The 20,609-nt window shown below is 50.6% G+C and overlaps 1 protein-coding gene across 1 annotated transcript in view; it reads left to right on the top strand.

Annotated features, from left to right (window-relative positions):
* Positions 1-20,609, top strand: part of LOC144161225 (uncharacterized) — a 55,004-nt gene that overhangs the window by 21,854 nt on the left and 12,541 nt on the right. Inside the window, exons 8-14 of the mRNA XM_077692097.1 lie at positions 405-505; positions 622-756; positions 6,090-6,219; positions 6,352-6,491; positions 18,846-18,960; positions 19,040-19,197; positions 19,844-20,009. Of these exons, the coding sequence (XP_077548223.1) occupies positions 405-505; positions 622-756; positions 6,090-6,219; positions 6,352-6,491; positions 18,846-18,960; positions 19,040-19,197; positions 19,844-20,009 (945 nt within the window). The remainder of the gene's footprint in view (positions 1-404; positions 506-621; positions 757-6,089; positions 6,220-6,351; positions 6,492-18,845; positions 18,961-19,039; positions 19,198-19,843; positions 20,010-20,609) is intronic.

The raw sequence follows: 20,609 nt of genomic DNA, 5'->3' as shown, positions 1-20,609 counted from the left end.
GGGGTGTATCAAGATTGCCCCACGCGCAGAATCCCCGCCGCGAAAACCCCGCGACGTTACTCCCGTGTCTCATTTGCCCCGCGTGCAGTATCCCCGCGTGCAGTATCCTCGCGTGCCATTTGCCCTGATGCCATTTGCCCTGAGTTTCTCCGACCCATTCTCCCGGGGCGATATTATGGCGCGTCATTTCATTTTCTTTTCAGTGACTATAATTTTTTTTTTAACTAGAGTAAACTAAAGTTGGACGATCTTTTCAAGAAGAAGATTGGGTCTACCGCTTTCGCGAAGTAGCTCTGGGGCTTTATTCCTTCTTCCCTTAGCTGCGATAATTTCGATGAGGGTTCAAAATACGATTGCGGTAAACGCTATTCCCCCCCCCCCCTTCCCTCTCCGCTTGGGTCTAGGACATTTCGGTGCACGGACAGTTCGGTGTACGGCAGCCTGACCGTCGACATTGAAGCTATCGTCGTGCCCTTCATATGTGAAGAGATGGCTGAAGTTCCCAGTGAGAGCCGCTTTCTTCAAGCCATAGTTGTAGAAGGGAAACAATTAGCAGATGCCATTGTTTATCCCAGCCTGGATTGTGAGCCAGGCGTAAGTGTTCTCATTGGCTCTCACCAGCTGTGGAATTTGACGCCGAATACAAGCGAAGTGAAGTGGAACACAGAAAATCCTGCCTTAGCTGCCTTCAGCACAAAAATGGGCTGGACGCTGCAGGGTCCTTTACCTACCGGTGGGAGCGCCGCATGCAGCAAGGCAAGCAGCTGAGTATGTGTTCTTCGAACAACTTCCCATGAATTCGACGAGATCACTTTCCCTTTGCAAAGATTTTGGGAACTCGATTCCATCGGAATTTTGGATACGCCCTCTTCCCAACATGAGGCAGATGTCTTGGCCAAATTTAACAGCACAGCCACTATCAGATACGGGCGCTATGAGGTAGCGTTGCCTTGGAAGCTGCCTCTAGTCGACATGGCTGACAATCGGAAAGTAGCCCTGGAAAGGCTTCGCGGACTCGTCAGACGTCTCTCATCTAGTGACGAATCAATGAGAGCCTACGATAAAGCTATCAGGCAGTATGAGGTGGATGGGCACGCTGAAAGAGTTGCAGATGTTGTTCCTCGTCCAGAGCATCTCTATTACATGCCGCACCGCGAAGTAATTCGAGAAACGTCGACGACGACAAGACTTCGCGTGGTGTTTGACGCGTCATCACATGCAGCAGGAGCCTGCTCTCTGAACGAGCAGCTAGAAAAAGGACCGAATCTAAATGCTGACCTCCTTAAGATGGTTATCAAGTTTCGCATTTTTGTTATCGGAATTACGGCAGACGTGCAGAAGGCTTTCTTGCAAATTGGCATTCGCGAAGAAGACCGAGATGCTCTTCTTTTCTTGTGGTTTGACGAATTATCATCAGCGGGAAAATCATTGCCAAAAATACAAGAAATGAGAATGACCCGGGTTCCGTTCGGTACTTCTGCAAGCCCGTTCCTTTTATCGGCTACGTTGAAGCACCACTTCGATCACGTCGAACCAAACTATCAAGATACCGACCGCGACAAAGCTGAAAGCAAGCTTCTACGTCGATGATTTGGTATTCGGTGCTTCAACTCCAAAGGAAGCCCAGCGACTTTACGAAGAGACAAAAGTCATTACGCAGCTGGCCGGAATGAAGATGCAGAAGTGGGCTACTAACTGCGAGCTGTTGAGAGATAACTTCCAACAAGCGGGTGAGACAGTTTCAACTGAGACGTCTATAACGAAGGTTCTTGGAATATTTTGGAACTACAATGAAGACACAGTTTTAGTCAAATTTGATTCCGTAACAGAAGTCGTAAACGATGGAGACAGCACTAAAAGGACCGTACTCCAGGCTTCATCAGGAATTTTCGACCCCTTAGGATGGCTGGCACCGTTTACCATTAGAGTCAAGGTACTATTCCAAAAGATTTGGATGCACGGACTCGACTGGGAAAGTGTCCTTCCCGAAACCTTAAAGGTCGAATGGGATAAGTGGATTGCCGAACTTCAAGATATCAGGGACTTCCGCATCTCAAGGAATCAGCTAGCAACCATCGGCCCACATGTTCCGCAACTTCACGTCTTCACGGATGCCAGCCCCTGCGCTTACGGAGCAGTAGCTTACCTCAGAGTCATTGACAGTTCGGGGAAGATTGTAATTCAACAACTCCTCGCAAAAGCGCGGGTTGCTCCTATTAAGAGACTGACGTTGCCACGTCTGGAACTTGTGGGTACACTCCTCGGAGCTAGGTTACTCAAGCTGCTCCGAGACACAGTCCCCTACGAAAATCTGGAATACTTCTGCTGGACGGACTCCCGAATTTGCTTGAGTTGGTTACAGTCCACACCGATCAAATGGAAGCCTTTCGTATGCAACCGAGTCATTGAAATTCAAGGCCTCACAGAACCGAGCCGTTGGAAACATTGCTCTGGGAAGACAAATCCGGCCGACCTAGTCACGAGAGGCATATCTGCACAAAACCTCTGCACAAACAACTTATGGTGGCATGGACCTGAATGGCTAGCTGGTCCCCAAGAAGCCTGGCCACAAAGTGACGTGATTTCTGACGAGTCACCAGTTGTGTTATCTGAGGCAAGGAGCCATGAGGAGGCAACCGTATTGGCCTGCCACTGCTCGCCCAAAGAGCCTCTTTTCGACATTCACAAACGCAGCAGATGGATCCGAGTGACAAGAATCACAGCTTGGATTACAAGAATGGTCCACAATTGTCGAGGCCACTCAAGGCAGCGAGTGATAGGCCCACTAACCGCTCCAGAGATAAAAGAGGCCGACTTTATATGGATCAGGAGCGCTCAAGCGGACGCGTTTGGATCTGAGATGGCCACGCTATCAGCGGACAAACCACTGCACACGGCGTCCCGCATTCGTGATTTACACCCATTCTTGGACCATCATGGAATCCTCAGGATCAAGACACGTCTTGAAAATGTAAAGGCTTCAGAAGACGTGTTGTGCCCCATCTTGCTACCTGCCGACCACCGCCTCACGTACCTCATCACCGACAGCGTGCACCGGCGACTGCTGCATAGCGGGGTCAATGACCCCCTTGCGGAGCTTCGCGAGCAGTTCTGGGTTATCAGGGGCAGACTGCGTGAAAAAAGTCATATCAAGGTGTAAAGTGTGTGCCCGTTTCAAGCTACAACCTGCATCAGCACCGATCGCACCACTGCCGACCGACAGGGTAGACAGGTCTCATCCGTTCCAAGTTGTGGGTGTTGACTTCGCCGGACCTGTCTTTGTTAAGGGAAACAGTGCTGCTAAGGCGTACATAGTGCTGTTTACGTGTGCCGTAGTTAGGGCTATCCACTTAGAGCTATGCTCCGATATGACTGCAGGATCATTTCTGATGGCTTTTCGTCGGTTTGTTTCGCGACGCGGTTTGCCCGCTGTTGTTTACTCCGACAATGCCCTGGCATTTCAGGCAGCCAGTCGTGAGTTGAAAGCGGCGTACCGACTTCTGCGCCAGTGCCAGGTCCAGGACTACTGTTCTACTAACCATATTACCTGGAAATTCATTGACGAACGCGGTCCGTGGTGGGGAGGCTTTTGGGAAAGGACGATTCGATCAGTCAAAGGCTGCCTCCGGAAAACACTAGGGAAGGGCTGCTTCAATATTGAGCAGCTCGGTACCCTCATCGCAGAAGTTGAGAATGTGATAAATTCTAGGCCACTAACCTCCATCTCCTCTGACGCTACTGAGGCAGTGGTACTTACGCCTTCGCATTTCCTAACTGGTAGGAAGTCCACTGCGTTGCCTAGCTCCAATAGTGGCGAACCATCTTCGAATCGCGCTGATACCCTCAAGCAGTGTAAGTGCAGGCAAAAAAAAGTAAACGACTTTTGGAAGCGCTGGTATAACGAATACCTTTTGTCCCTTAGAAGCGCGCATATCAGAGGAGTGCAGCCTGATAACCAGTTTAAGGTTGGCGAGGTAGTTGCCATCAAGGAAGACAAGGTGCCCATAACATTCTGGAAACTCGGTAGGATAACCACAGTGTACTCATCGAGGGACAATCATGTTAGGGCATGTAGGGTCGCTTTACCAGGAGGTAGAGAAGTGACTAGACCAGTACAGCTGTTGTGCCCGCTGGAGTTGGGGGAGTGAACTTTGTCGGGCGCGGGGGATGTTGTAAATTGTATTTGAATATCGCGCTGAACCGTCACGTCGTTGGAATGAGCCGCACAAGGAAGACGACGATGAAGAGGAGCTGTACGTCAAGCACGCAGCGCGAGCTGGACTTTTGCTTTGTCTTCGAAAAAAGAACACGACGACGCTTGCTGCGATGGATGCCGGGTTTTGCGTCTCTTTTCTTCGGCGCCACTAAAAGCCGAAGCGCGGTTTTCCCACAGCGCCGGCGCGTTAAACACCACAATCAATCAATAAACTTACAGTTGAGGACGTGTTTGTCAGCGTGTCACACCCCTTACCCGCTTGCCCAGCCAAGAAGCGCGGCAACTGTTGTTTATATAATCGGGGGCAACTTAAGAACGACAACGGAAGTTGCCCCGGCGCCTCATCCCCGCACCCGGCTGTTACTCCGCGCGGCGCAAAAACTGCCTTTTTGCGAGTATTTTGAGCATGGCTCGTGTCGTTTCCGTGATTGTTGCATTTAATCTGCTTGCATATTCCTACAGCGACGACAAAAAAAAATCTAGGTGTGCAAACGGAGACGACGTTACGCAATTAGCGCAATCTCGTTGAAATCAAAACGCGCGCGTTGACATCCGGGTCCGTCGCTTCGGCGGATTGATACACTGCATGAGCTATTGCCGTTCTTAACTTGTACCCGAGTGTAGTATTTGCGAGGTCGGTCGACCCGTGCGTGTGCACGTATGCCAGCGTGGTGTAAGCATGACAGCGTTCACGCGGAGTCAGGTTTGAGTAAACAAACAAAGCGTTTACTGGACAGACGGCACGACACAGAGCGGAGAACAACATACTTTACCCTAACATGGGCGCTTGTACGCGCAGCCGCTCAACATGGGCACACAACAAAGGAACGATACGTGCGCGGGAGGCTTGTGTCACACAAGTACACAATAGAAACATAAGTACACTATCCGAGGCTCATAACACGGAGCGTATACACACGAATACTGGCACAGCTTACAGAAACAGATGAATGTTAGTGGACCCTTCGTACGCTATCAAGCAAGGCCTGTCCACTGCCCGAGCAACATTCGCAAACATATTCTCGCAGTAATTTACGTGTTTGCCACTTATTGGCGGCACCAAACAGACGGACGAAAACACTTAGTAACTCTCAACGGCTCCCTTCGGAGCTCTAAACCGACACGGGCGGAGGGCTGTCCTCCCCTGGGTACCGCTCACTTAGAAAAAAGGAATGCTTGCCGCCTTTACGCCAGTGAACCCTCCACTACGTACGCTCCATTCCAGAAGCACATCCTAGGATGAATCTAAATCAAGGCTTTAGCCAATCACGGGATACCACCTGCACAACCCTCGGAACACCTGACTCAAAACAAAGGGAGGCTTAGCGGACCTTAGGCCAGTGGACGCTCCATTACGTTCCCTTCCCTCCTGAAAAGCATCGTGGCTACAATTAAACAACCAAAACAATCTTGACGAACACGCGATGGTTTAGTCGGGCGGAGTCCAGAGTCCGTCGTATGAAGCGGACCGTGTGCACCCGAGCTTCATATCATCGAGGTTTTAATGGCGTTTGCCGGGACCGCGATGATCCATCGTAAAAAGCGGGTCGTAGTAAGTCCGGGGGACGTATCAGCGGGGTTCCATTGCTTTGCTTTTGTCTGTGAAATACACATTGTGTACCTTTGTCTCTTCGCAGCATTGTTAAGTGCCACAAGGAGTGCTCGGAAATGATCAAGAAGACCTCCAACTGTCCAGACCCGCTCGGCATTCATGCCAGTCTTGACTACATCGACAATGAACTGAGGACCGCTCACGAAAAAAATTGTAATAACCTCCAGCAAAAGCGAACCGGTAACGTAGATGCTTCTGCTATAAATAATCCCGATCAAATATGAGCCAGCTAGCTCCGCTTCACTGTAACTCCCTTCACAGGAAAAATACGGTTCCGGACATCGGCGGAGAAGTGCCACACAAGGGAGCTGGCTGGAACATACTTCACGTGCGGCACGATTTTCATAAAGAACACGCACCCGAAGAAACCAACCAAAGATGAGGACTGCAGGTGAACCACAGCTTGAAGTTACCCGAACAGATTAGCAATGAATAAGTAGTCTCATACAGTGCCAACTTGGTGAAATTAACGGACCCGGCCGGTGCTACAGTGCTTACAGCGGCGCCAAAATTTTTCCAACAGGTTCTACCTGGATTTCAAAAAATGTATTAGCCTACTTATATTCTGCCGTAGCCCAAGTGACATAAAAACGTCATTAGACCTATTCACGACTCAACTCACACAAGGGTATGAAGATATGTGCAAGGACTACAACTTGAGTGGTAAGTGGTACTATACTACCTTTCATTAACGTCCATATTGTCACGAAAGGGTACCGAAAAATTGTTTTATCTTAGCACGCCTTAGCATGTTTCTTTGCTTGCTTGTGTAGGTTAGATTGTCATTCGTATACTCGAGGAATTGATAGCGACTGTCTGCTTCTACAAAACCGCACACGTGAACACGAAACGCATGCGTTATACAGGGTCAGCATTTTCCATCGCAAACCTTCTTTTGCGCGCCAGCCTGACGCTAAAGAAAATGAGCATGTTGGTATAGGTACAAAGCTACAAAGCGTAGGGGCAAAAGGAATCACTTGCAAATTGTAGTACCGTTCTCGCCTTCAAGGTTCACCGGCTCCAGAAGCTGACAGCGCTAAAGTGGCATCGGTCGGACAGTAGGTTCGCTTGCAAGTTTGTCACAATCAGGTGACGCAAAAAAAAAAAAAAAAATCCCGGGCCACCTTTACTAGCATGAAAGTTGGGGATCGGCGAAACATGCAGTATATGTGTATTCTTGGCGCCTTGGCGTTTTTACCCATGGAGATGAAACCGTTGGGGGGTAGAGGTTACAGTTTTGCTGTAACAGTCTCGTGCCTTTGAAGCACGAAGCATTCTAGCGCGAGGCGTGGGAAAACAAGTGTCCCGGTGTTTTTTTAGTACGCGTTTTCGACCACGGAGTTGAAACGTTCTAGCGCGAGGCGTTGGAAAACGAGTGTCCCAGTGTTTTAGGTCCGTGTCTGCATGACACGAGATACGACAACGACGACAGAAGACGCCGACAGCCTGAGCCCCTAAGGGGCTTCGCCCCTTAAAAGTGCTAGAAAGCTGACATCAGTGGAAAATGCTATTCAAGGACAAGCACATGAGAGAACAGTAGATAGTTTGTTGCCCGCGTGTGCAGCAATACCCCCTGAACGTAATAAGACTATACTCCTGCGATCGTTTGTGATTTTGCAAAGCAGTGGGGTATTAGGCGGGTAAACAAGGCCCTTTGGGTAACCGCTGGCTGGTGCTGTCCAACCAGAGGAAGCAAAATTTTTAAATAATCCATAACTAACGGCAGCACGAAAACAGCGTCGTACATTCGGCCGCCCGTACTTAACGATGTTGCCGTCACTGAAGTATCAGCGTTTCAAGCGGAGAATTTAAAAGTACCCGCTTACTGCGCACCATCATAGGTGGGGACCAGTTCACCATTGCAGCACGGCAACATTGAATAACCACTTCAGGAGAAGCCGAGAGGTCCATCGCGCGTGTAGAGCTAGATAGCGCTAGCGTTAAAACATGAAGAGGTCTGCAAGTTTGTGCTCTAAATGTCCGAAAAACAAGTGCCCGTAGCCTTCAGAGGTTTCAGCGAGATAGACCTGCGTGTAGTCAGCCCTTCATAAGGCGTCTGTACCGCCCTCTGTCGAGCAGAGAGGGCGCCTGCCCTAGACAAGGGAAGTGTCGCGTCTCTTCGCTGCACGTGAGATTCGTCTGCAACTTCGTGACGTCCACTGCATGGTTGCGTAAAAAAAGATCTGAGTCACCTTGGAATGCGCGACGCGGAACGTAAATGCTACCTCACACTACGGTCGCTGTTATGTGAATTTCCCCAGTATTTTATTTTTGCGTGAGGAATAAATAGGGCATGCGAACAAACATTTGTGACGTAGGTGTGCGAACACTGCACACAGCGACAAAAGAACAGAAAAAAAAAATTGCGCCCACCTCCCCGCGAGGGGAACCCTGTGTAGATGCGACGCATCGTGGGGTTCACTTGGTGTTTCCGTTGGATTGAGTTTTTTAACAAGCATTGGAAAGAGGGCACTCTTCCTCGAGAGTTCCGTCATGCGAATGTTACTCTAATCCCTAAGCCGGGCAAACAGCTTTCGACAGAAAATCTCAGGCCGATATCGCTAACGTCATGTATTGGAAACATAATGGAACGAATAATTATGGCACGAATAAACAGGCTTATAGAAGAAAAAGAATTGCTGTCGCCCAACATGTATGGCTTCAGGGCAGGGCTTGCGACAAACGATGTCCACCTGAGGCTATACTGGGATTTTCTGAAGGACCCTCCCTCACGTGACTCAGGTCCGTGGGCGCAGCCTTGGACCTGACAAAAGCATTTGATAAGGTATCTCACTCGGCCATCCTGGCAGGCGTAGAACGCATAGGGCCAGGCGTACGGACGTACAACTGTTCGCGCCTTCCTATCTCACAGAACAGCCACGCTGACACTGGGTGACTTGCAATCTCCTGAAATACAACTACCGTCATGCGGCACACCGCAGGGGTCGGTCATATTCCCCTTACTGTTTAATCTAGCAGTGTCACACATAGCCTGTGCTCTGTATCGAGTGCCTGGTCTTCAATACAGCATGTATGCAGACGATATAACGCTTTGGGTGACTCGAGGAAGTGATGCATACATAGAAGAAACCCTGCAAGCTGGCGCTACAGCCGTCGTGCAAGGAGCCCGAGTAGCGGACCTGCAATGCTCTCCCACCACATCAGAGATGCTTGTCTTGCCAGCAAAAAGATCTGGACCTTCGCGAGAGGCTTCCATCCATATTTTAGTGGACGGGAAGCCTGTATCGCGGGTCACGAACCTCAAAATTCTAGGCCTACTGCTACAGAGTAATCGGAGAAATACGGAGGTAATCAAAACGTTCTCGGCGCATGTTACCCAAATAATTGGCCTGCTCCGTAGGATCGTTGCCCGAGGGCACGGCCTGAAAGAACAAGACCGCTTGAGACTTGTACAAGCGTTTGTTATCAGCCGACTAACGTATGCTCTTCCCTATCTTCCCCTCAACGACAGCGAAATGAAGAAAGTAGATGGTCTCATCCGCAAAGCCTACCGAGCCGCCTTGCAGTTACCACCGAACGCATCCACTGCCAGATTAGAGGCAACAGGGACATACAATACGGCAGCAGAACTAATCGAAGGCCACCGCACTGGCCAAGTCAACCGCCTAGGGCGCTGCTCCGCGGGCAGACACCTCTTGCAGAAACTCGGGATCGGACCAGCTCAAAGCCCCGAGTCTGTGTGCTGCATCAAATCATCAATCAGAAATCATATCGTTCGACCGATTCCCAAAAACATGCACCCAAAATTTCATATTGACAGGCGGATTCATCGAGCCACGACACTGGATAAAAAATTTCCCCCTTCTCGAGCGACCCTCTATGTCGATGCCGCAGAATATCGGCATAAAGATGCATTCGCCATTGCTGTAATTCACTCCACGTCATCTCCTCCTCTTGCGACCCTCACCATTCACACCCGTCACCCGTATGTCGCGGAAGAGGCGGCAATCGCACTAGCAATAACCCAAAGGCCCACCCCTGAAATTGTATTTTCGGATTCGAAAACGGCCGTCCAAAACTTTGCCAAAGGGCTCATTTCTGCCCCGGCACACAAAATTCTCGGTCTAAATTCGCCATCCGACGCGATCGAACTCCAATGGTTCCCGGCTCACACGGGCATTGGAGGGATAGAGACAGCCCACACGGCAGCCCTAGCACTTGTCTCCCGGGCGTACGATGTGGACTCTTCCCTCCACGGAGCCAGATCGACCAGGGACAGTCTCCTCACATTCCGAGAGGTCACACAGCATTACCGCCTCTCCCGCCGCAAGCTTCCACCCGCTCACTCATCCCTCACTGTGGAGGAGGAACGGCTCTGGCGTCAACTCCAAACGGAATCTCTACCGTGCAGAGCCGTCCTCCATCATGTCCACCCCTCCCTCTGCCCATCCTCGCTCTGCCCCCGCTGCGGTGAAAAAGCCACGGTCCAACACCAAATGAGGGCTTGTGATGAGGACCCATTCCCTCCAATTAATTCTCCTGACCAGTGGATGGAGGCGTTGGGCCGCTCGGACCCCCAGCTCCAGAAGGAGCTCGTGACTCGAGCGGCTGAAGACGTCGCGACCCTCCGGGTCGTGCCCACCGCGCCCTAACCCTTTATGTGAATAAAGTTATTTCTCTCTCTCTCTCTCTCTCTCTCTCTCTCTCTCTCTCTCTCTCTCTCTCTCTCTCTCTCTCTCTCTCTCTCTCTCTCTCTCTCCGTTGGATTGATTCTGAAATCGCGTGAAACGTGTCGGGAACGCGTATGATTATTATGTTTTATGATTATTATGTTTTATTGGCCAATCTTGGTCAATTTTTCTAAGTGATATGCTTGGGGCTTCGCTGTCGCAACGACCTTTACTCCATCATTGTTGCTTTAAGTGGGAGCTTCTTTTCTTTTATTGCAAGTGCTAATAATTGCCCCATCATGCGCTGTATCAGTAGCATCTTGACGTAGTTTGAATGAGTCAAGGATATAAGGCGCGTTCGTAGCATTAGATTCAGTCTCGGTTTTGTGGCGCAGTGGGATGAGCACCATGTACCTCGCGTTCCCCTCACAGGGTCGTGGGATCGAAACCGGGCGCCGCTAACTATTTTTTATAGTGTAGGGGGAGGTGCGGATAACGCCGTATAGAGGGACAAGGCGAGTGAATGAGATGCAGTCGCATCTAAAATTTACACCATCTTCCCGCGAGGGGAACCATGGGGTAGATGCGACGCATCGGGGGTTGCCGTTGCGTTTCCGTTATGTTAGCGATGTCAGCGTGTGAATTGCTGTTGTTGTGTATCCTATTTACGCAGCATGTTCACCCCCGATGCGTCGCATCTACCCCATGGTTCCCCTCGCGGGAAGATGGTGTAAATTTTTAACCGAGCGCAAGCTGCGCGCTAACGCACAGCTGGCACGGCGACGGGAGCGAGCGCAGCCGAGCGCAAGCTGCGCGCTGACCGCGCTGACGCACAGATGGCGCTGCGGTGAGAGCGGCGGAGCGCGCGGCTGCCGCGGCGAGGAGAATGGGGGAGGGATGCGGACTACGCCGCGACAACGACGCGGGACAAGGCGAGTTAAAGAGATGCGTTGCATCTAAAAGACTGAACACGTGCGGGAGGGGGCGTCAAGCCCCAAGCCGACGGCGACATGGCTGTGGTGGCGCTGCGTTTGCACCGCTTCCTCCGCCCGATACGCCCGTTATCCGGCTTCTCTACTACGCGTCCCGTCAGCGCTTGTTCGCGCTTTCAAATGGAGTGTAACGCGATTGCAGGGCCTCGTTGGCGGAAAAACAGGGTGGAATGGAAATGACGGCGACGAAATGCCGATACCGGTGGACAACAAAACGAGAGACAGGCAACCAATGCCGCTGCTCAAATAATCAAACGCGGCCACTCAGGCGGTTAGAACGCAAAGCATGGTTGTCCCAGTGTGCGAGGGGCGTGCGAGAAGCCCCATGCTGCGAGCTTCTAAAGCGGGAACAAGGCGTACTCAGCGGGCCGAACCTCAAGTTCGCGAGGGAGAACGAATATGGGCCATGCAGACAAAATACAAGTTTGTTTATTCGAAAGATTGAGCGCTTGTCCGGCAGCAAACGATGCTTTATTCACTGGGAAAATAAACATTTTATGCCAAAATTTCTATTCTCCCTCTAAATCATGTTTTCGTGACGTCGACAATGATGTATTCAGAGCACGGCCTTAAGATAGCCTGCTGACCAGGTATGCTATCATCTCACAGACGGCCCTTTGGTTATCTTGTTTATCGCCCACTTTCATAGATGGCACCGCAATACTGCTGAGTACCAGCATTCGCATTTTGCTTCTGGCCGGACTTCTACACCTGCTGTATTTTTATTAGGGCTCAAACTAATCGTTTTCTAAAGCGTAAGCTACGACTCGACAAAAAAGGTCATGTAAGAGCCCGTGCCGCATGTGTCAATTGGTCAGTATTGTGTCAGGCACGTCCAACGCGTCCAACGGCTGTGTTAGGTAGTGTCAGCCGGCAAAGTGCTCGTTCGTAACTTTAATTGTTCACCCCACAATTCTTGCTGATATAAAAGGGATGTGCCCTAAACTTAAGCGCCAATAGCTCATTCGGCAACCTTAAATGCCCTGCCTAATTTGCGTTTGCTTTTGCCGGCCTCAGTCAATCGCACAGCTGGGCGTATGACATCATAGGTTCTGTTTCGGGATATGAGCCAGTGGGTCGCATGACCATTCCCTTTCTTCCTAATTATATAGCTTATTTGAGAGAAGTTTACGTTAAAGGTGGCTTTAGTGATTCTAACGAGGCAATCTTTCGAATGATTCAAACTTTTGTTTTTTCTCCAAGGCGCGTTTAAAGATTCTCCAATGAATCTTCATCTGTTTTCTCAACAATTTTTTATTCAGGAGGCCAAATATAGCGCGCTGGTGTGTTACCAAATAAGCTCCATTCGGGACAACTTGGCGACAGCGGTGGGGAGCGCGCGGCGCGTGCATTGAATCATGTTATGTATGCCGGAGGTGTATGATGATATATGGCTCCAATTTGCGCAGCAGCACAGTAAGCACGCAGCCAAAGCAAGTTCAAGAGACTCTGCGACGTTGGTGTGCGAACACAGCACACAGCGACAAAAGAACAGGAAAAGGCAGAACCCGTGCGGATAGGGGGACGTCAAGCCGAGCCCCGGGACGGCGTCAACATAAGTAACCATGTTGTCCGTTTTGAATCGCTGTTCTGCGTGCATAGAATACGTGCGGGTTTACTCCTCACGTACCGGGGCTATCTTCTAGTAGGGCCAATAAAGGAGAAAACGTTGCAGATAACGTATAGGTCCTAAGATATGATCCGCGATAGCGTTACTTATTTGTTGAAGCTGTGTTTTAAAACGGGGCGGTTGCATTCGCCATTCTCGGCGCTCTGAAGGTAGCTGGCAAAGCGAGACTAGCAGCAAGTTTTACAGACGCGCTGCGCTGTACTGGGGCCGCTGAGAAACGCACCACTTATTAAATTTACCTGCAGTTAACACCAAGTGCCTGACTCCCCGTGCCAACGTTTCCCTGGCCCCCACTGAATTGCCGCTTCAAAGGATGGCCAAGAAAAAAAAATTATCGAATTTGGCTCGATTTTTAAAGCAAAGCTTTCTACCTCTACCTGCCAACGGTTCCTTCGTGGCTTGAGGGACAAGAAACTCAAAACTCGGCTGGAGATGGGGAGGGCGCTTTTCACTCACGGAGCACAGTGTGGATGGCGCGGCGATAGGGCGCTATTACCCAGCGTTCCCCGCACGCAGGTGACTGCTCGCACCGGCGGGAGCGTCGGTGTGATGGCTTTGTCGTCTGCTTTAGCGACAGTTGTTTTGGGCCTGTTTTGGTGCTGCTTCGCGTCCATTGCGCGGTTTCTTCGCACAGCTTAACTTTTTCGACAGCATCTGCTGGGTAACCCGGACCCGACGGAATTAAGTGGTCGTACTACAACGATACGTTAAGGATTCGTTTGCAGGGCAGGAAAACAATGTAGAGACCACATACAGGCATCTGGCCGCTAGAGAAAAGCGACCTTTTGCGCACTGCTTGCCACGAATGGGACACCGTTTTCTAAATTGATGAATACCAATTCGGTTGTGTTTTAAAGGGGCACTCACACAAAAAATTTGCATCTTGTTTTTTTTTTGTTGTTGCGATAAGTACCTAGTGACCTACTTATCACCTGTAGAAACCTCATTTGGTTCAGCGTGCGACGGTTGTTTAATTAGACGCATTTTCAATGCGGCCAGTCCCAGTTTCGGTTTCAGCGGGTGCCGCGAACCGATGGATTTTGTGTGAACAAAGCTACCCACGTGACCGTCGGAGTGATATCACAGAGCAGAGCTGCCGTAGCACTGTCGAATCCGCATCGCCGGCAGTTTCTGCGAATGCCCCGACGTACTGATCCCGTGAGCCGCTTAATTAAAAAAATTGCCCCCACCTCCCCGAAGGGAATCGTGAGGAAGTGCGAATGCATTTCTTGCGCCGAGAGTACACGGCGTAGTAATTCTGCCATCGCCTTGAGAGGCGCAGTACCGGCGAGGGGGAGCTGTCAGGCGAGGGGAGAGGCGCGCGCCGAGGGTGAGTGCAAACCTAACGGGGGGAGAGGCGCGCCAGCTGCAGAGCATGTGACGTCACGGCGCGAGGAGAGGGGGAGCAGACGCAAAGGAGCCAGCGCGCGGTCACGTGGGAGTGTGACGTCACGACGCGAGGAGCGGTGCGGGAGCCGGCGCGGGCGCGCGCAGCCACGGCGCGGGAGGCGGAGCGCGCGCGGGTCACGTGGGGTGTGACGTCGCTGCGCCAGACGCGACGTCACAGACGCTCCTCTCCGCTCCTCGCGCCGTTGCTAGGGGAGAGGAGGAGGAGCAATGCGGACGGCGGATTCAGGGTCGCTTATAAAGTGCATCGCACTTAAAAGCGACCGTGGACGTGACGCAGGCGCTGCGAGTCTAAATGCTACCGCGGCTAAAGAACGACGCGCGACGCTCGAGACAGTGGGTGGCAAGACACGCGCTGGGACCAGCCGGCCGGTCTGCCTACAGGTCCGCCTACAGATGTGTTCGGCTTAGCACTTCGGCGGATATTCGATTGCCGCTCTCGTAAGCGGTGCAGATGACAATTTTTAATGCAACCCGCCATCGCATCATTAACTCCTTTCTCATATAAGCTGCCGGTTGGGAATTGGGTACAATTTCGTGCACCGGTAACAAGCTATCACTCGAGCTGCCTGCGCCGGCCTGGGCCACTTCGCGGCCGTGGCCGCCGCCTGCACAGCGACCGTGCGGCTCGCTCAGTGGGCTTTTCGTGTCTCCGGCGCGTTTTCGCGCCCAATGTAAATAAAAAAGTAATAGAAGCAGAGTGCCTGGAATCGCTGTAGAACTTTGGTCGCGGCCAGCTGCCCGATTAGATGACGAAATCACAGCGCCTCCGCCGCCAACGATCGGGTCGTTCGTTCTCGAGAGCAGAAGCTCCGCCCTCCGGCCCTCCGATTGGAGCGGCGAGCCGGGCGAGCCGGCGAAAAACGCCGGCAGTGCGGAAGCGGCAAACACAAACTCGTGACGTGTTTGGATGTTGTTTATTTACAAAATAACCGCGGGATGTCGATTGCGCGTGGTCCTCTGCTGGCTGCTCGGTTGCGTTTCGCACACTTTAAAATTGATTTTAAATATGTTCTAGGGTGTATTCGCCGCTGATATTTTGCAGATGATGTATATGTGTTTACACCAATCTATCTCCGAAGTTATCTCGCCTTCAAAATTTTGTGTCAGTGCCCCTTTAAGATGTATTACAAAATGCGAAAGAAGCAACTGGATCTGATAAATAGCGATTATAAAAGTTCCCTCAGCTTTCTCGCAATTCTCAAGCTTACTAAAATAACTAGTTTAAACCGGCATAAATGGGAATCACTAAGCTCACATGCCAAATTGTTTTGGTGTCTGTGCTTGTGTCGCGCGGTGGAGCAGCACCGAGCTAGCACATCACGTAGGCTAGGTTCCCCTGTTTCACCCTTCGAAAGACACTCTTATCCGTTTTCTTTCCGGCAACGCACGGCCGGGATATAGCGGCGAAGTCCGCCGTTCTAGCCCGGCCGTGGCCGACGATCCTGCTGCGTTCGGGCCGCCGCCCCCGCGGATTCTAGGTAACGGCTGGGAGAATCCGTGGTTTCACTTTTTGTAGAGCCACGTGTGTGAATACAGGTGACGTCGCTTGGGCAATTGTTGTGGGTGTTGTTTGAAGCTTTGCTTTCCAACCACCTTCACATCGTGAGTTTGAGCAATTTTTTTGTTTTTTTATTACAACCTGACTGACTGGCTATGATTTTCGCCACTAACGTCTGGTTATCTTCGCCGCTTAAAACAAAACATTATTTTCTAGTGGCTTTGTTATGCCGCCAACGTAATGCCTTCCGTTTGTGGGATCGGAGGGTTTTCTCCTGATGAAAGTGGCTGTGTATAACTGAAGCAAGGCGGCGATGCTCACGCAAGCGAATTCTAGGAACATAAATAGCGACAAGAACGCTATCTTTTTGACAAAAAATTACGCCCCGCACCCCCATGATGTGTAACACGGAGCTGCTGCTCGAGTGGCAAACATCAGGGCAACGGACCTATACAGCGCTGCACACGAAAACGATTCACCGCCGGGCCACCGACTGGAGGACAACAAACTTCACTGCACAGGCGCGGCGCTTGTTGAATTACCAATGAAAATGGCCTTATGAAATGAACGACAAATGCACCTTGAATTGCAATTTGACAGTGCTTTATTTACTAGTGCACTGACCGGGGCGCAAGAAACAAAACCGAGTTTCTAGTTTGCGAGTTAGCATTCTTTCTAATCAACTGTCGTAGTGAAACTTGGAAGGGTTATAGTTTTATCCTAGGAAACGAACGTGGGTCTCTACGTTCCGTTACACTTGGGCTTTGTAATGCGGCTGGGATGGCTTAGGAGCGGCGGCTTCGTGCTGTTATTAAAACTGCGACTGATAGCTATACATGGTGCTTGCTGCTGTAAAACTTCCCAAGGTTATGCAGTAGTTTGATTGGCTCTACATCATACTTTGTTTCAGTAGTCTCCATAGAACAAGAGCTAAAGCCGTTTTCTGTAGTCGTACTCTTCCCGTAGACTTTCATGTATTGGTAGCAGGCGGGAATTGTGAATTGTTAATATCATTTTTGCCAAGATATCTACATTATATTAAGGGTTACCACGGCCGGATTGGAGGAGCGTCGATCAGGCGCTCACTTTCATGAAAGTGCGCGCTCGCCGCTCCTCCAGTCCGGCCATGGGGTTACAAAGCGTTCTAGGGGAAGTTGGCTTCGCCCCAAAGGGAATTCTGGTGAAGGAATGTTTGAGGGGTGATCGAGCCATACCCAACTCCGCTATAAAAGGCCGTCGCATAGAACGGCAGACGTCACGCTACCATTGGTATAGCGTGCAGTCGTTAGTCTCCGTGCAAGATAACGGCAGCTGTCAGAGACAACTACAAACACGAAACAAGGCTACTGCGTGACGTTTCTTATTAGAAGGAAGGGGGGCAATCCAGCGTTCCTTCTTTCCGGAATGTGTTGGTTCTGATTCGATCAAGAGAATGCATATGATGCACCTTAAGAATTGTTCCTGCGCATTGTTCGCTGCGACTCTTCACTCCAGGCAGCTTCTGCACCGCTGCTTAAACTGTAAAATCCTTCGCGGTGTAATGACCCTATATCATGTAACGGCATAGCCATGGGCCTCGTTCCAGCTTCGGGTGATGCAGGAACGAGGCCAATAACGAGGCCCATAACCACAGTATTCGGGTGAATACTGCTGTTAACATATGTGTATGTTCAGTGTGTGTATGCCCCCCCCCTCCCCCCCTCCCTCCTATGTAATACTCTTTATTGAGGACCTTTAGGGGTACTGTGAAATAAAATGGTTCGTTCGTTATTATTCTGGCTACAAAAGCTGTCGATCTGTTACGACATCCACCCGCGCGGTGGCGCAGCGTCCCCGCAACCTGTAGCATGACTTCCCGTACGCTTTGCTACTGTAACCGTTTAACCGTGCTGCAAAGTAACATTTTTTTTATTGAAGAACAGTAAGTTCTAGCAACAAGCCCAGCAAGCGGTTTGTGGTTTCTCGCTTATGTTGGTATCAGCTACTCGTGCGAATTGGACAGTCACAAGTAGATGATTGGGAAAGCATCTGGCGACCCGTTCCCATGGGGCGAAGTAATCGCGCTCCCTTTAAAGCACTGGCTTCCCCATCTCTATCAAGACTGTAGGGTCATTGAGCTTGTTCATGCTACGGGCGCAAATAGGCGGGGACAGTGCTCCTAGTGCACCAAGATTGCAACCCTGCTGTGGAGGTTGGATTTGTTGCTGTGGAGGTTTGACCGGCAAACTGTCCTCAGGTCCTCCCAGCATTACTTTCTAAAATAATAGATTAAACATAGTTTCATAAATGTCGCAATAGAAATGCTCCTCAGTTTTCCTGCGGCTTTACTAGCTCAATGCGGAAGCAGGGGTCTCAGAAGTTCCTGGGAAAGTTTTGACTACTTTCTCAACAAACGATCGCACTGTGTCAAAATTTACGTCCTCTTCTATCTCCCCCCTACGGATCGTCCATTGCAGTGTGACCTCAAGACACCCCGTAGTTTCGCAACCGACCAGCGTGACGTTCTGGCCTTATTAACCACCGAGCGAGGAGTGAGCAGCATTTATGACATACCCCAGCCAACGACAGGCACTTTCAATGCTCACTACTCCATCTCTAGTTTGTTTCCTGGGGCATTCTAGTATTGTTTTTATTGCAGCGTGTGTTGTATTGCCGTAAATTACATCTCATGAAAGACTGTCGTTCCCCACCTCGTCAAATTTCACTCTTCATTGGGCTTCGTTCCCTGCTGGAACCACTGTTCACAACTACCGCCGATAGGCTATCTTCCAGGCTTTATTTGAAAGTGCGTAGTTCATATTGAACACAAATGAATGCAAATACATTAAAAAAACCTTCCTCGCCTCTTTTTCACAGTAACCTGCGACAAGCTGAGTTTGATAAAGACCTTCTTCTCGTGCGGGCTGACTTTCTACCAGGCGAACAACGAGTTCGGCTCATCATACCTGGGCGCTGCGCCGCACGCATGCAAGTATGTCACAGGCGTGGGGAAGGAGGGATTGAAGCAGTCTGGGGCAACCCCTAATTTGTTCGCCCTTTCCGAAATGCAGACTTGTAGACGACTTCTCGAACTGCACCAACGAACAAGTGCTGAAAAACGACTGCAAGGAACTAAAAACTCTGTTCGACAACTTCAGGAACGTACGGAAATACATCGTCGAGCTCTTCAACAAAAGGCACTCGCCGAGTTCCTGCAATGTACCCACATGTGAGTCCTTTGTTCAGGCCTCGTATAGGCTTGCAAATAAGTCTCGTAACGTGTTCGTTGCACTGGCGTCTCGAGCTTTTTGAACAGGCGAGCCGCAATCAATGTTGACGTTGTTCATCATTGTTTCAAAATTGTATCGAAGCATAGGTGTAGGTCGCGTAGGTGTGCATCAATGCAGCCACCCCAGAAGTTGATTGATTGATTGATTGATTGATTGATTGATTGATTGATTGATTGATTGATTGATTGATTGACTGATTGTAGTGTTTTTACGCGCCGACGCAACGCAGGCGATGAGGCGCGTCGTACTGGAAGGCTCCGGATTAATTTTGACCACCTGGGGATCTTTAAAGTGCGCCGAAATCTCCTACACACGGGCGTTCTTGCTTTTAGCCTCTACCAGAAAACCGGCCGCCGCGGCCGGGAATCGAACGCGCGTCCTGACCCCAGGAGTCACACTCACAGTCCTTTCAGTTCTGTGCCCAGGGAACGGCTCAACATAACGTGGGCCCAGAAGCGAAGGTCGGTCGCCGACTTTTTGCTAACGCAGAAGCCAGAAAAGATTTAAACAGACATGTTACGGGCTCGCTGAGCAGGCCCCGAATCACGTGTGAAAGCCCACACCCATTTCTTCCCCACTGCGCAGCGGCCAAGAGGAAGCGGGTCTACCTGGGGCTCGAGCGGCAGAGTTCCTGCGACCAATTCAAGGCTGTCAAGAAACTGGTGCTGTGCGGCGTCACATTCCACCGAATGCTCGTGGCCGCCGGGAACACCACTGCGCTCGTGGGCGAGAACAAAACCGCAGTGTGCCCGTAAGCACGTGGCCTCTGCTCCTGAACACTTGCATGAATCGGGCGCTGTATGTGCAGCTAACACAGGCGCTTCGCTCTCTTTAATGTATACGTGCCCGTTAACTTACAAGTTTGTCTCTCAGTCCTTTTGCCTACGGAGCAGTGGCAGCGGCGGAGGAGGGTGGGGGGGGGGGTCATCTATCGCTACCCCCTTGCCCCCCCCCTCCCCCCCCCCCCCGCGCACAGCCATACAAGTTTCCATATGGCAGAAAAAAACGTAGCTTTAATATGGCTAGTAAAATAGTAACAGTTTTTATAGCTTACCCATATATATATATATATATATATATAAATATATATATATATATATATATACAGCCGACAACCAATTACTCGGATCTGTAAGCGACCGGGAAAATGTCCGTAAAATCAGGTCAGGCAGTCTGAAAAATTAGGCGTCCGAAAAATCAGTTGGGTCAACTGAACATACGAGAGAGTGAGAGGTAAATTTTGGCAATACTTCTTAATCTGTTCAGAGACAATACGAAAATACGCTTGCTGGAGTTCTTTAAAGGGGCATACATTTAGAGTGGGATCACCCTTGTCACCACCTGCTTCTCT

This window comes from Haemaphysalis longicornis, unplaced genomic scaffold (assembly GCF_048455015.1).
Source record: "Haemaphysalis longicornis isolate Haplotype H1 unplaced genomic scaffold, Haemaphysalis longicornis Haplotype H1 scaffold_1, whole genome shotgun sequence".
NCBI lineage: Eukaryota > Metazoa > Arthropoda > Arachnida > Ixodida > Ixodidae > Haemaphysalis > Haemaphysalis longicornis.
The sequence above is the reverse complement of the archived record's forward strand: the minus strand, read 5'-3'. Positions and strand labels throughout refer to the sequence as shown.